The 12896-nt window shown below is 48.5% G+C and overlaps 1 protein-coding gene across 1 annotated transcript; it reads right to left on the bottom strand.

Annotated features, from left to right (window-relative positions):
• Positions 1-505: 505 nt before the first annotated feature.
• SNRPA (small nuclear ribonucleoprotein polypeptide A) lies at positions 506-12848 on the bottom strand. The gene is made up of 7 exons (XM_059872230.1): positions 12723-12848; positions 11750-11835; positions 11472-11644; positions 9252-9434; positions 4967-5137; positions 4197-4285; positions 506-1969 (listed from the first exon to the last, which is right to left on the bottom strand). The coding sequence occupies exons 2-7, from the start codon at positions 11820-11822 to the stop codon at positions 1810-1812; spliced, it is 849 nt and encodes a 282-aa protein (XP_059728213.1). The 5' UTR covers positions 11823-11835; positions 12723-12848; the 3' UTR covers positions 506-1809.
• Positions 12849-12896: the final 48 nt, after the last annotated feature.

The following is a 12896-nucleotide window of genomic DNA, read 5'->3' as shown; positions in this document are numbered from 1 at the left end:
CTCTGGGATGCCAACCTCCCCCCTCCACCCTGAAACCCAAACTTCAGAATCAACCCCCCCAAATCCCAGGGTGTCAAACACTCCCCAATTACCAAATGTTGGGGGTGAATCCCCAGGACCCCAAATCCTGGGGTTTAAAACATTTGGGGTGTCCACCACCCCCAATTCCCAAAGTCTGGGGTCAAGTATCTCCAAATCCTAAATCCTGAGGTGCCAAAAACCCTCAAACGCCCAACCCCCAACTCCTGGAGTTTGAAAGTTTGAGGGTGTCCAACCCTCCTTATCCCCAAAGTCTGGGGTCCAATCCCCTAATCCCCAAATTCTGGGGTCAAAACCCCCAAAATCCCAAATCCTGGGACTGTCAAACACCCCCAAACCCCAAACCCTGGTGTATCAAACCCCCCAAACCCCAAATTTTAGGATCAAATCCCCCCAACCCCTTTAGTTTGGGGGGGGTCACACCCCCCCCCCAATCCCCAACACCCCCCCAAAACCACTCCAGCCCTGGGGGGCACAGTGGGGTTTATTTGGGAAGGCTCCAGGTGCAATGTCTGCAGAGAGACCCTGGGTACAATGCTGGGAAAGACCCCAAAACCCCCTTGGGAACCCGAGAAGCATCGGGGGGAGTGGGAAATAGGGATTTGGGTTTATCTGGGGCAGGGGCAGCTCCAGGTGCAATGTCTGCAGAGAGACTCTGGGTACAATGCTGGGAAAAACCCCAAAAACTCTCTGGGAACCCCAAAAGCCCCTGGGGGGCTGAGAAAGTGGATTTAGGGTGGGGATCCAGGGTGGAAGAAGGGATTTGGGATGAAAGAATAAGGATTTGGGGTGAGGAGAATTAGGGACAAAATAATAGGATTTAAGATGGATAAAGGAGATTTTGGGGTGAAAGAAGGAGGATTGGGGATGCACAAGGAAGGATCTGGGATGGAAAAAAGGAAATTTGGGTGGGAAAGGGGAATTTAGGGTGGGGATTGAGGATTTGGGGTCAGAATTGCCCGCAGTTGCGGTGGGAGAAGGGGATATTGGGAAGGAAAAGGATTTTGGGTGGAAAAAGTAGGATTTAAAATTAAAAAAGGGGAATTTGGGGTAAAAAAGGGATTTTGGGTGGCGGGATTTAGGGTGGGGAAAAAGGGGATTGGGCTGGGAATTGAGGGATTCAGGATGGAGAAAGATTTTGGGTGGAAAAAGAGGATTTAGGGTGGGCAGGGAAGCATATGGGGCGGGAAAAGAGAGTTGAAAAAGGAGATTTTGTGTGAGAAAAGGGGATTTAGGGTGGGCAGGGAAGGATTTGGGTTGGAAAAAGGCGATTTGGAATGCACAAAGGATTTGGAGTGAAAAAACCAAAAAACCAGGATTTGGGGTGAGGAATTGGAGTGGAAAAGGGAGATCTGGGGCTGGGAAACGTGATTTGGGGAGCCACAAAGGATTTGGGCTGGAAAAAAAATAATTTGGGGTGGGAAAAGGAGGATTTGGGCTGAGCTGAACTTACCTGGGGGAGTGGGGGTGTGTGGGGGGCTTGGAGCAGGGCCAGGACCATTTCTGGGGCAGTTTTCTGGGATTTTGGAGTATTTTTCTGAGATTTGGGGGCAGTTTTATGGGATTTAGGGTGTTCTGGGGTGGTTTTGAGGGATTTTTAGGGTGTTTCTATGGGATTCTGGGGTGGTTTGGAGGGAACTGGGGTGTTTTAGGGCAGGTTTTGGGTATTTAGGGGTGGGTTTGAGGTACTTTTTTTCAATCTCGGGGTATTTCGGGCCCGGTTTTTTTTGGGAGTTGGGGGTATTTTGGTGGAGTTGGGGGTGTTTTGGGTCACTTTTTGGCAAAAGAGATCTTCATGGCGTTGCTCTGGGTGATCTTGAAGCCCTGCAGGGCCTCGCGGGCGGCGCCCGCCTGCACCTCGGTGTCGAACTCCACGAAGGCGATGTCGTGGCGCCCGGGCACCAGGCGCACCTCCTTGAACCCAGGGAACCTGGGATGGAGAATGGGGTTAGGAGAGCCTGAAAAAACCTGTGACCGGTCTCCCAGAAACCCAGGAAGGTTCCCCAAAAAATCTGAGAATGCTCCCCCAGAAGCCACTGAATGTTCCCCTAGAAACTTGGGAACGTTTCCCCAGAAACCCAGGAAGGCTCCCCAAAAAATCTGGGAATGTCCCCCAAAAATACTCCAGAAATGGTCCCCCAAAAGTTCAGAAATGTTCCCCAACAAAATCCAGATATGTACTCCCCAAAAGATCCAGAAGCATCCCCCCCAAAAAAAACCCCTGAAACAGTCTCTCTTAGAAATCCAGCACCATTCCCAAATATCCAGCAATGTTCCCCAAAATATCCAGAAACTTCTCTCAAAAACCCAGAAACATCCTCCAAAAAACCCAAGAACCTAAAAATTTTCCTGCCACAATCCAGAAGCGTCCCCACCAAAAAACTTGGAAACATTCCCAAAAAGATCCAGCTACATCCCCAAAAATCCAGAAATATTTCAAAAAAAGTTCCAGAAATACATCTCCCCATAAAAGTCCATAAATGTTCCCAAAAAGTCCAGAATTCCCCTCAAACTAGAGACTCTTCCCCCACAAAAGATCCAGAAATGCAACTGCACCAAATATCCAGAAATGTCCCCAAAAATATCCAGCAACACTCCCCAAAAACCCAGAAATCCAACTCCAGAAACGGTTCCCAAAAATCTGAACGTTTCCCCCCAAAAAAATCCAGAAACATTCCCCCAAACATCCAGCCCAACCCCCACCTGACTCCTCTCAAAATCCCCCAAAAATCCCTAAATTCCCCCAAATTCCAGGAACGCCACCAAATGCCCCCAAGGGATTCCCAATGCCTGGGAATTCAGGATTGGGGGTTGGGGTCAGGAGGAGCCCAGAATTTGGAAAAACCCCTGAGAAATCCAAGAGGGACAGCCCGAGTTTGGGAAAACCCCCAGTATTGGGAAATTACCCCCAAAATTTGACTGAAAGGCTCTCAAAATGGTTTGAGAATCTCAGAATGTCCCTCAAAATCCCTGAATATTCCTGAGAACCCCAAAAGTCCTGCAGGATTTCCCCAAAATTACAGGGAAATGCTCTGAAGAATTTTTCAATGTTCAACTCCCCAAAATTCCAAAATAGTTCAAAAAATCCAACATCCCAAAATCAAAAATCCAAATCCCACTTAAATATTCTCAAAATCCCCAAAACCCCCCAAAGTCCAGAAATATCCCACAAAATCCCAAAAAATCCCACCAAGTCCAGAAACATTCCCCCAAAATCCAACCCCCAAAAATTCACCAAGATCCCAAAAAAACCCTCCCACCAAAATTGTTCAAAACCCCCAAAATCCAACCTCCCTAAAAATCCAGAAACATCCCCCACCCCCAAGCCTCCCTGAAAAAAATCCAGAAAGATTGACAAAAATCCAGAAGTGTTCCCCAAAAAACCCAGAAATCCAACTCCCCAAAAGTCCAGAAATGTTCCCCAAAAAAATCCAGGAGTAGCTCCCAAAACATCCAGAAACATTTCCATCAAAACATCTAAATATACTTTCCTCAAAAATTGAGAAATGGTGCTCAAAAAGTCCAGAAACGTGCCCCCAAAAACCCCAATAAACTCAAAAATTGAGGATCTTTCCCCAAAAAATCCATAAGTGTCTCTCCAAAAAGCTAGAAGCTTTCCCTGCAGAAAATCCTGAAATATTCCCCAAAATCAAGGAACTTCCTCCCAAAACCCACAAATATTCCCCCCAAAATCTGGAAACATTCCTCAGAATCTAGAAACTTTCTCAAAAAAAACCCAGAAATGTTCCCCAAAAACTCATAAACCTGTTCCCCCAGTCCAGAAAGTTTTTCCAAAAAAAATCTTGAAGAGTTCCTAAAAAGCGAGGAACTTCCCCCAAAAACTCCAGAGCCATTCCCAAATAAAACAAGAAATTCAACTCCCCCAAAAATCCAGAAACATTCTTCTAAAAACCCAGAAACATTTCTCCAAAAATCCAGAAATTCCCCCACAAAAAACCAGAAACATTCCTCCAAAACCCCAGAAATTCCCACCCAAAAAATCCAGAAAGTCACCCCCAAAATCCTGATATTTAAAAAAACCAAATCCAGCCCCAAGCCCTCCTCACCTCTCTTCACCCTTCCCAAGCCCCAAAATACCCCAATGCCCCAAACCCTGCCCAGAATTCCCAGAATCCCAGGATTGCCCCAGATCTCACTGGTTGAAGAGCATGGAGAGCATCAGCTCGTTGGTCTCCTCAGGGAGGTTGGTCAGGAACAGGATGTGGTTCGGGGGATTTTCTGACAGCTGTGAGGAAATGGGAGAAAAACCCCAAAATCAGCACCAAATCTGCCCCAAATCAGGCCCAAAATCTACATAAAGTCACTCTGTATACACACAAAAGAATCTGCCCAAAAATCCCACCAAAATCCTAAAAAATCCCCAAAGAAATATCTCCAAATCTGACCAAAAACTCATCAAAATTCCACCCATAAGACCACAAAATTCACGCCAAAAATCCCCACCAAAAAAGCACCAAAGCCCACAGAAATCCCTCACAATCCCAATGAAAATTCCACAAAAATCACCCCAAAAATCCTCCTAAATCCCACGGAAAAAATTCTCAAAAAGTAACATTAAATCCCCATGAAAATTCCACAGAATCCATGCAGAAAAATCTGCACAAAAATCCCCCCAAAAATCCCCAAATTACAAAAATCCACCCAAAAGATCCCTCAAAATCGTCCAAAATATCCCCACAAAACATCCCACAAAAATTGCCCCAAAAGTCACAAAATCCACTGCAAATCCATTCAAAAAATCCGCATAAAAATCCCACCAAAACCCTCACAAATCCCCCCAAGTCCCCTCAAATCCCACCCAAAAAATTCCCACAAAAAATTCCCTCAAATTCCAACTAAAATCCAACAAAATCCACAGCAAAAATCCCACAAGTTCCCTAACTCACTCAGGTTCTGGGGTACTCACAGGCTGTGGGGTAGGGATTGGGGCCATTCCAGGCTGTGGGGCCATTCCTGGGGGAATTCCTGGATTCGGGGCCATTCCTGGGGCTGGAATCATGCCCGGGGGCGGGATGTAGGGCGGTTGTCCCCCCAGGTGTGGCAGCATCCGGGGAGGCTGTGCCAGGGGTGGCATCCCCTGAGGAGAGACCCCAACACACCCCAAATCAATCCTAAGATACTGACAGAATCCCAAAGTTATCCCAAACCCATCCCCTGAGGGGAGACACCAACACACCCCAAATCAATCCTAAGATACTGACAGAATCCCAAAGTTATCCCAAACGCATCCCCTGAGGAGAGACCCCAAAACACCCCAAATCAATCCTAAGATACTGACAGAATCCCAAAGTTATCCCAAACCCATCCCCTGAGGAGAGACCCCAACACACCCCAAATCATCCCAAAGATACCGACAGAATCCCAAAGTTATCCCAAACCCATCCCCTGAGGAGAGACACCAACACACCCCAAATCAATCCTAAGATACTGACAGAATCCCAAAGTTATCCCAAACGCATCCCCTGAGGAGAGACCCCAAAACACCCCAAATCAATCCTAAGATACTGACAGAATCCCAAAGTTATCCCAAACGCATCCCCTGAGGAGAGACCCCAAAACACCCCAAATCAATCCTAAGATACTGACAGAATCCCAAAGTTATCCCAAACCCATCCCCTGAGGAGAGACCCCAACACACCCCAAATCATCCCAAAGGCACCAACTAAATCCCAAAGTTATCCCAAACCCATCCCCTGAGGAGAGACCCCAACACACCCCAAATCATCCCAAAGGCACCAGCAGAATCCCAAAGTTATCCCAAACCCATCCCCTGAGGAGAGACCCCAACACACCCCAAATCATCCCAAAGGCACCAACAGAATCCCAAAGTTATCCCAAACCCATCCCCTGAGGAGAGACCCCAACACACCCCAAATCATCCCAAAGGCACCAGCAGAATCCCAAAGTTATCCCAAACCCATCCCCTGAGGAGAGACCCCAACACAACCCAAATCAATCCTAAGATACTGACAGAATCCCAAAGTTATCCCAAACGCAACCCCTGAGGAGAGACCCCAACACACCCCAAATCATCCCAAAGGCACCAACAGAATCCCAAAGTTATCCCAAACCCATCCCCTGAGGAGAGACCCCAACACACCCCAAATCATCCCAAAGGCACCAGCAGAATCCCAAAGTTATCCCAAACCCATCCCCTGAGGAGAGACCCCAACACACCCCAAATCATCCCAAAGGCACCAGCAGAATCCCAAAGTTATCCCAAACCCATCCCCTGAGGAGAGACCCCAACACACCCCAAATCATCCCAAAGGCACCAACTAAATCCCAAAGTTATCCCAAACCCATCCCCTGAGGAGAGACCCCAACACACCCCAAATCATCCCAAAGGCACCAGCAGAATCCCAAAGTTATCCCAAACACATCCCCTGAGGAGAGACCCCAAAACACCCCAAATCAATCCTAAGATACTGACAGAATCCCAAAGTTATCCCAAACGCAACCCCTGAGGAGAGACCCCAACACACCCCAAATCATCCCAAAGGCACCAACAGAATCCCAAAGTTATCCCAAACACATCCCCTGAGGAGAGACCCCAACACACCCCAAATCATCCCAAAGGCACCAGCAGAATCCCAAAGTTATCCCAAACCCATCCCCTGAGGAGAGACCCCAACACACCCCAAATCAATCCTAAGATACTGACAGAATCCCAAAGTTATCCCAAACCCATCCCCTGAGGAGAGACCCCAACACACCCCAAATCATCCCAAAGGCACCAAGAGAATCCCAAAGTTATCCCAAACCCATCCCCTGAGGAGAGACCCCAACACACCCCAAATCATCCCAAAGGCACCAAGAGAATCCCAAAGTTATCCCAAAAGTACAGTGAGAATCCCAAATCAATATGAAATTATGCCAAATTCACACAGAATTATCCCTGAATAACCCTACAGACACGTGGCCCCAAAAACCCCAAATTTTCCCAAAACCATGAAAAGTTACCCCAAAATTATCCCAAAACTACACCAAACAACCTCAAAATTACCTCAAATAACCCTGAAAAAAACCACATTACTTTGAAAAAAGACAAAATTACCCCAAATAACCCCAAAGGCACACAAAGAACCCAAACTCAAATCCCCCCAAAATCCCATCCAAATACCCCCATGCCCTCCCAAAATGCCCAGGAACGATCCCAAATCCCCTGGAATGATCCCAGAATCCCCCAGAATTATTCCAAATTACCCAAAATCCCCCAGAACCATCCCCCAAATCCTCCAAAATCCTCCTGACTCTTTCCCCAACCCCCCTGGAATGATCCCAAAATCCTCTGAAACCATTAAACAATCCCCCAAAACCCATTAAACAATCCCAAATCCCCTAAGAACAATCCCCAAAATCCCATAAAGTGATCCCAAATTGTCCTGAACCATCCGCAAATCCCCCAAAACATCTCCAAAATTCCCCAGAAAGGCCCAAATTCCCATAAACTGATTCCAAATCCCCCAGGAACGATCCCACTATCCCATAAATCGATCCCCAGTCCCCACCCAAACATCTCCAAATCCCCCAGGACTGATCCCAAAATCCCCTAAACCAATCCCAAATTCCTGGCACTCATAGGTACTGCTCCCTGTGTCCCAATCCCAAATCCCATAAACCCACCCCAAAATCAAATGGAATGATCCCAAATCCCTTGGAACCACCCCCAAATGATCCCAAAATCCCATTAAATAATCCCAACCCCCCTGTAGTGATCCCAAATGCCCTGAGAACAATCCCAAATTACATAAAACAATCCCAAAAGCCCCTAAAGCCATCCCAAATCCTCTAAAGCAAACCCAAATCCCCCTGTGACTCATGGGCACTGCCTTCTGTGCCCCGATCCTGATCCCAAGTCCTATAAATAACCCCAAATCCCATAAAACAATCCCACAAATCCCCTGGCACTCATGGGCACTGACCCCTGTGCAACAATCACGAATTCCACAAGTTACCCCTAATCCCATAAATGATCCTATAAATCTCCTGGTACTCATGGGCACCACCCCCTGTGCCCTGATTCTGATCCCAAAATCCCATAAATGACCCAAAATCCCATGAATGACCCAAATCCCATGAACGACCCCAAATTCCACAAATGATCCTAATCCCACAAAAGATCCCAAATTCCATAAATGACCCCAAATTCCATGAGCGACCCCAATCCCACGAACAACCCCAACCCCACAAATTACCCCAATCCCACGAACAACCCTAACCCCATGAACAACCCCAATCCCATGAACTACCCCAAATCCCACAAATGACGCCAATCCTGTAATGACCCCAAATCCCATAAATGACCCTAAATCCCATGAACGACCCCAATCCCACAAACAACCCCAATCCCATGAATAATCCCAATCCTACAAATGACCCCAATCCTGTAAATGATCCTAAATCCCATGAGCAACCCCAATCCCAGGAACAACCCCAATCCCATGAATGACCCTAAATCCCATGAATGACCCTAAATCCCACGAATGACCCCAAATCCTACAAATGACCCCAATCCTGTAAATGATCCTAAATCCCATAAATGACCCTAAATCCTATGAACGACCCCAATCCCACGAACAACCCCAATTCCTCGAACGACCCCAATCCCACGAATGACCCCAAATCCTACAAATGACCCCAATCCTGTAAATGATCCCAAATCCCATAAATGACCCTAAATCCCATGAACGACCCCAATCCCACAAACAATCCCAATCCCACGAACAACCCCAATCCCACAGATGACCCCAAATCCCACAAATGACCCCAATCCTGTAAATGACCCTAAATCCCATGAACGACCCCAATCCCACGAACAACCCCAATCCCACAAATGACCCCAAATCCCACAGATGACCCTAAATCCCACAGATGACCCCAAATCCCATAAATGACCCTAAATCCCATGAATGATTCCAATCCCACGAACAACCCCAATCCCACAAATGACCCCGAATCCCACAAATGACCTCAAATCCCATGAACGACCCCAATCCCATGGACAACCTCAATCCCACAGATGACCCCAAATCCCATAAATGACCCTAAATCCCATGAACTACCCCAATCCCACAGATGACCCCAAATCCCATAAACGACCCCAATCCCACGGACAACCCCAATCCCACAGATGACCCCAAATCCCATAAATGACCCCCGATCCGATCAAACAATCCCCTGGCACTCACGGGCACTGCCCCCTGCGCTGCCCCCTGCGCTCCAGCCCCGCTCTTTTTGGGGCCGGGGGCCTCTCCCCCCTTGGCTTTGCGCTTGTCCCGTTTGCGCTCCCGGTCGCGGTCGCGCTCCCGCTCCACGAACGTTCCCTTCATCTTGGCAATGATGTCCGAGTCGGTCTTGGCGTACTGGATCCGCTGGGATGGCACACATTCCCGGGATTGGGGCGTTTGGGGGATTTCAGAGCATTCGGGGTATCTCCAAAGAGGGATTTTGGGGTTTTCCGAGGGGTGCTCACGTTTGGAGCTTTCCAAGGGATTTTTGGAGGTTCCAAAGACGATTTGGGGTTGTTCCAGGGGATTTTGGGAGGGGATTTGGGGTTCCAAAGAGGATTTGGGGCTTTCTGAGGGATTTGATGCTTCCTCAAGGATTTGGGGGAGTTCCAAAGGGGATTTTGGGTTTTCAAGGAACTTGGGAAGTCCTAGAAAGAATTTTGCAAATTTTAGAGGGATTTGGGGGGAATTTAGAGGGAATTTGGGGGAGTTCCAAGAGGGATTTTGGGGTTTTCCACACGATTTTCAGAGATTCTAAGGGATTTGGGGAGGTTCCAGACAGGATCTGGGGGAGTTCCAAGAGCAACTAGGGACATTTTTGAGGGATTTTGGGAAGTTCAAGAAGGAATTTTGGGAGAATTCAGAGGAGGTTCCAACAGGGATTTGGGGATTTCCAAGGGGCATTTTGAGGTTTTCTGAGAGATTTTTGGGAGTTCTGAGGGATTTGGGAGAGATTCCAGAAGGGATTCTGGGAGTTTCTGAGGGATTTGAGGGGATTCTGAGGGGTTTTAGGGATATTCAAGAAGGAATTTGGGGGAATTTGAGGAGGTTTCAGGGGGAGGATTTCGGGATTTCCAAGAGATTTTCGGGGATTCTGAGAGATTTAGGAAAGGTTCCAGAAAGGATTTGGGGATTTTCAGGTGGTGTTTGGGGGAGCTCCAAGAGGAATTTGGGAATATTTCAGGAAGTCCTGTCAGGGATCTAGGAATTTAGGGAGGCTTTGGAAGTTTCTGAGGAATTTGGGGGAATTCAGAGAGATATTGGAGGAGCTCCAAGAGGGATTTTGGGGTTTCCAACAGTTTTTTGGGGCTTCCAGGTGGAATTTGAGGTTTCACCACGGATTTGACGTAGAAGGGAAAGTTTTGGGAATTCCTGGCTAGATTTCAGGGGTTTTCCTGGAATTTTGGGGCTTTTCCCAGGATTTGGTTCTCACTGGGGTTGGCTGTAGCAGAGGAAGTTTTGGGGCAGGTAAAGGTTGGATTTTGGTGCAAAATTGGATTTTGGATTTTACTTGGATTTGGGATTTTTTTTGGTGGAATTTTGGAGATATTTGAGGCTGGATTTAATTTTTTTCCCCAGGAATTCAGGTTTTTTTCCCCAAAATCTGCAGATTTTTCCCACAATTCAAGCATTTTCCCCCAGAATTTCTCTCTCATGATAAACTTGTCATAAATTGGGAAGCTTTGGAGTGTTCCTGGTTGGATTTTGGGGATATTTGATGCTGCATTTCGGGGTCCCCCCCCCCCACCCCAGGAATTCAGGATTTTCCCCAGAATTCCAGGACTTTTCCCCAAAATGTCAGTTTCCTGCCCAAAATGTCACGATTTTCCATCAGGTTTGGGTATCACCGTGGACTTGTCATAAAGGGGAAGCCTTAGGGTGTTCAGGGTGAATTTGGAGATTTACAGATTGCGTTTTGGGGATACTTGAGGCCAGATTCTGGCAGTTTTTTCACAGAACTTCATTTTTTTTTCATGGAACTCCAGTTTTTTCGCAGAATTCCAGTTTTTCCCCAGAATGTCAGATTTTTTTCCCCAAGCTTCTGTCCCACTGTAGGCTTTACATAGAAAGGGAAGTTTTGATTCCTAGTTTGATTTGAAGGTGTTCCCAAGGGATTTTTGGTAGATTTCCAGCTGGATTTTGGGTTTTTCTCCCAGGAATTCTTTTTTTTTCCCCAAAATACCTAGATTTTTTTCCCAAAATTCCAGTGTTTTTCCACAGAATCTCTGTTTCACCATGGGTGTGTCATAGAAGGGAAAGTTTTGGGGTGTTCAAGATGAATTTGGAAGGATTATAAGTTAGATTTTGGGGATATTTGAGGCCAGATTTTGGTGGTTTTTCCCTAGAATTCCATTTTTTTTTTCCCAAACTGTCAGAATCTTCCCCCAGACTCTGTCTCACCATGGGTTTGTCGTAGAAGGGGAAGCCCTGCATGGAGCGCAGGGCGTTGGTGGCGCTGCTCATCTCCTTGAAGATGACAAAGGCCTGGCCCCGCATGCGGAGACTGCGCGACACCAAAATGTCCAAAATCTGCCCAAACTGCGAGAAAATGGCGTAGAGGGACTTCTTCAGCTCTGGGGACAGAGTGACAGTACGGTGACAATGGGGACAGCACGGTGACAGTGGGGACGCACAAGGGACACTCACAGACATTCTCAGACCCCCCAGGTCCCCCTCACCGTCCTTCTTGATCTTCTCGTTCAGGTTGTTGATGTAGATGGTGTGGTTGGGCCGGGGGTCCTGCACTGCCATGGCTGGGACTCCTCTGTGGGGACAGAGAGGCTTTAGGGGCCATCTGAGAGGGCTGTGACCCCTTCACCCCCTGGGACCCTGCTTTAGGTGTCCCTAGACCGCCAAATCCACCCCAGACCCACCTAAACCCCCCCTAATTACCCTCAGACCCACCCAGTTTCCCCCAAAATTGACCCCAGACCCACCTGAAACTCCCCAAAACCCCCTCAGACCCACCAGAGACCCCCCAAACTTCCTCCAAACCCACCTCAGAATCCCCCAGATGCCCCGAATCCCCCTCAGACCCCCCTAAATCCACCTGAGAACCCTCCAGACCCTCTCAAGCTCCTCCCCAAGCCTCCTGAGATTCCCCAAAGCCCCCTCAGACTCCCTCATTCCCCCCAAACCAACCTCAGACCCCCCTATTTCCCCTTAACTCCCGCTCCAAAATCCCCCATTTCTCCTCAGAATCCCCCTAAGCAACCTCAGATCTCCCCATTTCCCCCTGGACCACCTCAGAGACCCCCCCCCCCATTTTCCCCCCAAATCCACCTCAGACCCCGCAAAAACTCCTCAAACCAGCCAAATTCCCCCCAAATCCGCACCGGATTCTGCTCACACCCACCTCAGAAGCCCCCATTTCCCCTCAAATCCCCCTCAAACCCCGCAATACCCCCCAAACGCATTCCCGACCCAACGCAGATACCCGTCTTTTCGCTCCTGTGTCCCCCCACCCCGGACCAACCTAAGATCCCCCTAATTATCCCTCAGACCGCGCAAAAATCCCTCAGACCCGCCCAATTTCCCCCAAATCCGTTCCGCAGCGACCTGAGACCCCCGACTTCCCCTCAGACCCGCCTCAACCCTCACCCTTTTCCCCACAAAGCCATCTAAGACCCCGCCATTCCCCTCACATCCCACCTCAGCTCCCTCCTCAGCCGCTCTTCCCTCACGACCACCGCCGCTACCGCCGCCGCGTCCGCCGCGTGCGCGGGCCCCTTTCCACCAATAACGGGGCGGGCCCCTTCCAACCAATAGCGGCGCGATCCTCCCCAAACCAACCAATCATCGCGCGGCTTACCTCACAAGGCCCGC

This window comes from Haemorhous mexicanus, chromosome 34, assembly GCF_027477595.1.
Source record: "Haemorhous mexicanus isolate bHaeMex1 chromosome 34, bHaeMex1.pri, whole genome shotgun sequence".
NCBI lineage: Eukaryota > Metazoa > Chordata > Aves > Passeriformes > Fringillidae > Haemorhous > Haemorhous mexicanus.
This window is presented reverse-complemented; position numbering and strand designations above follow the sequence as displayed.

What these genes read in the sequence shown, in the direction of transcription:
- SNRPA (XM_059872230.1), bottom strand. Translation starts at nt 11,822, where the DNA reads ATGGCAGTGCAGGACCCCCGGCCCAACCACACCATCTACATCAACAAC. An exon ending in CGAGAAGATCAAGAAGGACG is followed by an intron (nt 11,645 to 11,749) that starts GTGAGGGGGACC and finishes CTCTGTCCCCAG; the next exon opens with AGCTGAAGAAGTCCCTCTAC. An exon ending in CCTTCTACGACAAACCCATG is followed by an intron (nt 9,435 to 11,471) that starts GTGAGACAGAGT and finishes GTGCCATCCCAG; the next exon opens with CGGATCCAGTACGCCAAGAC.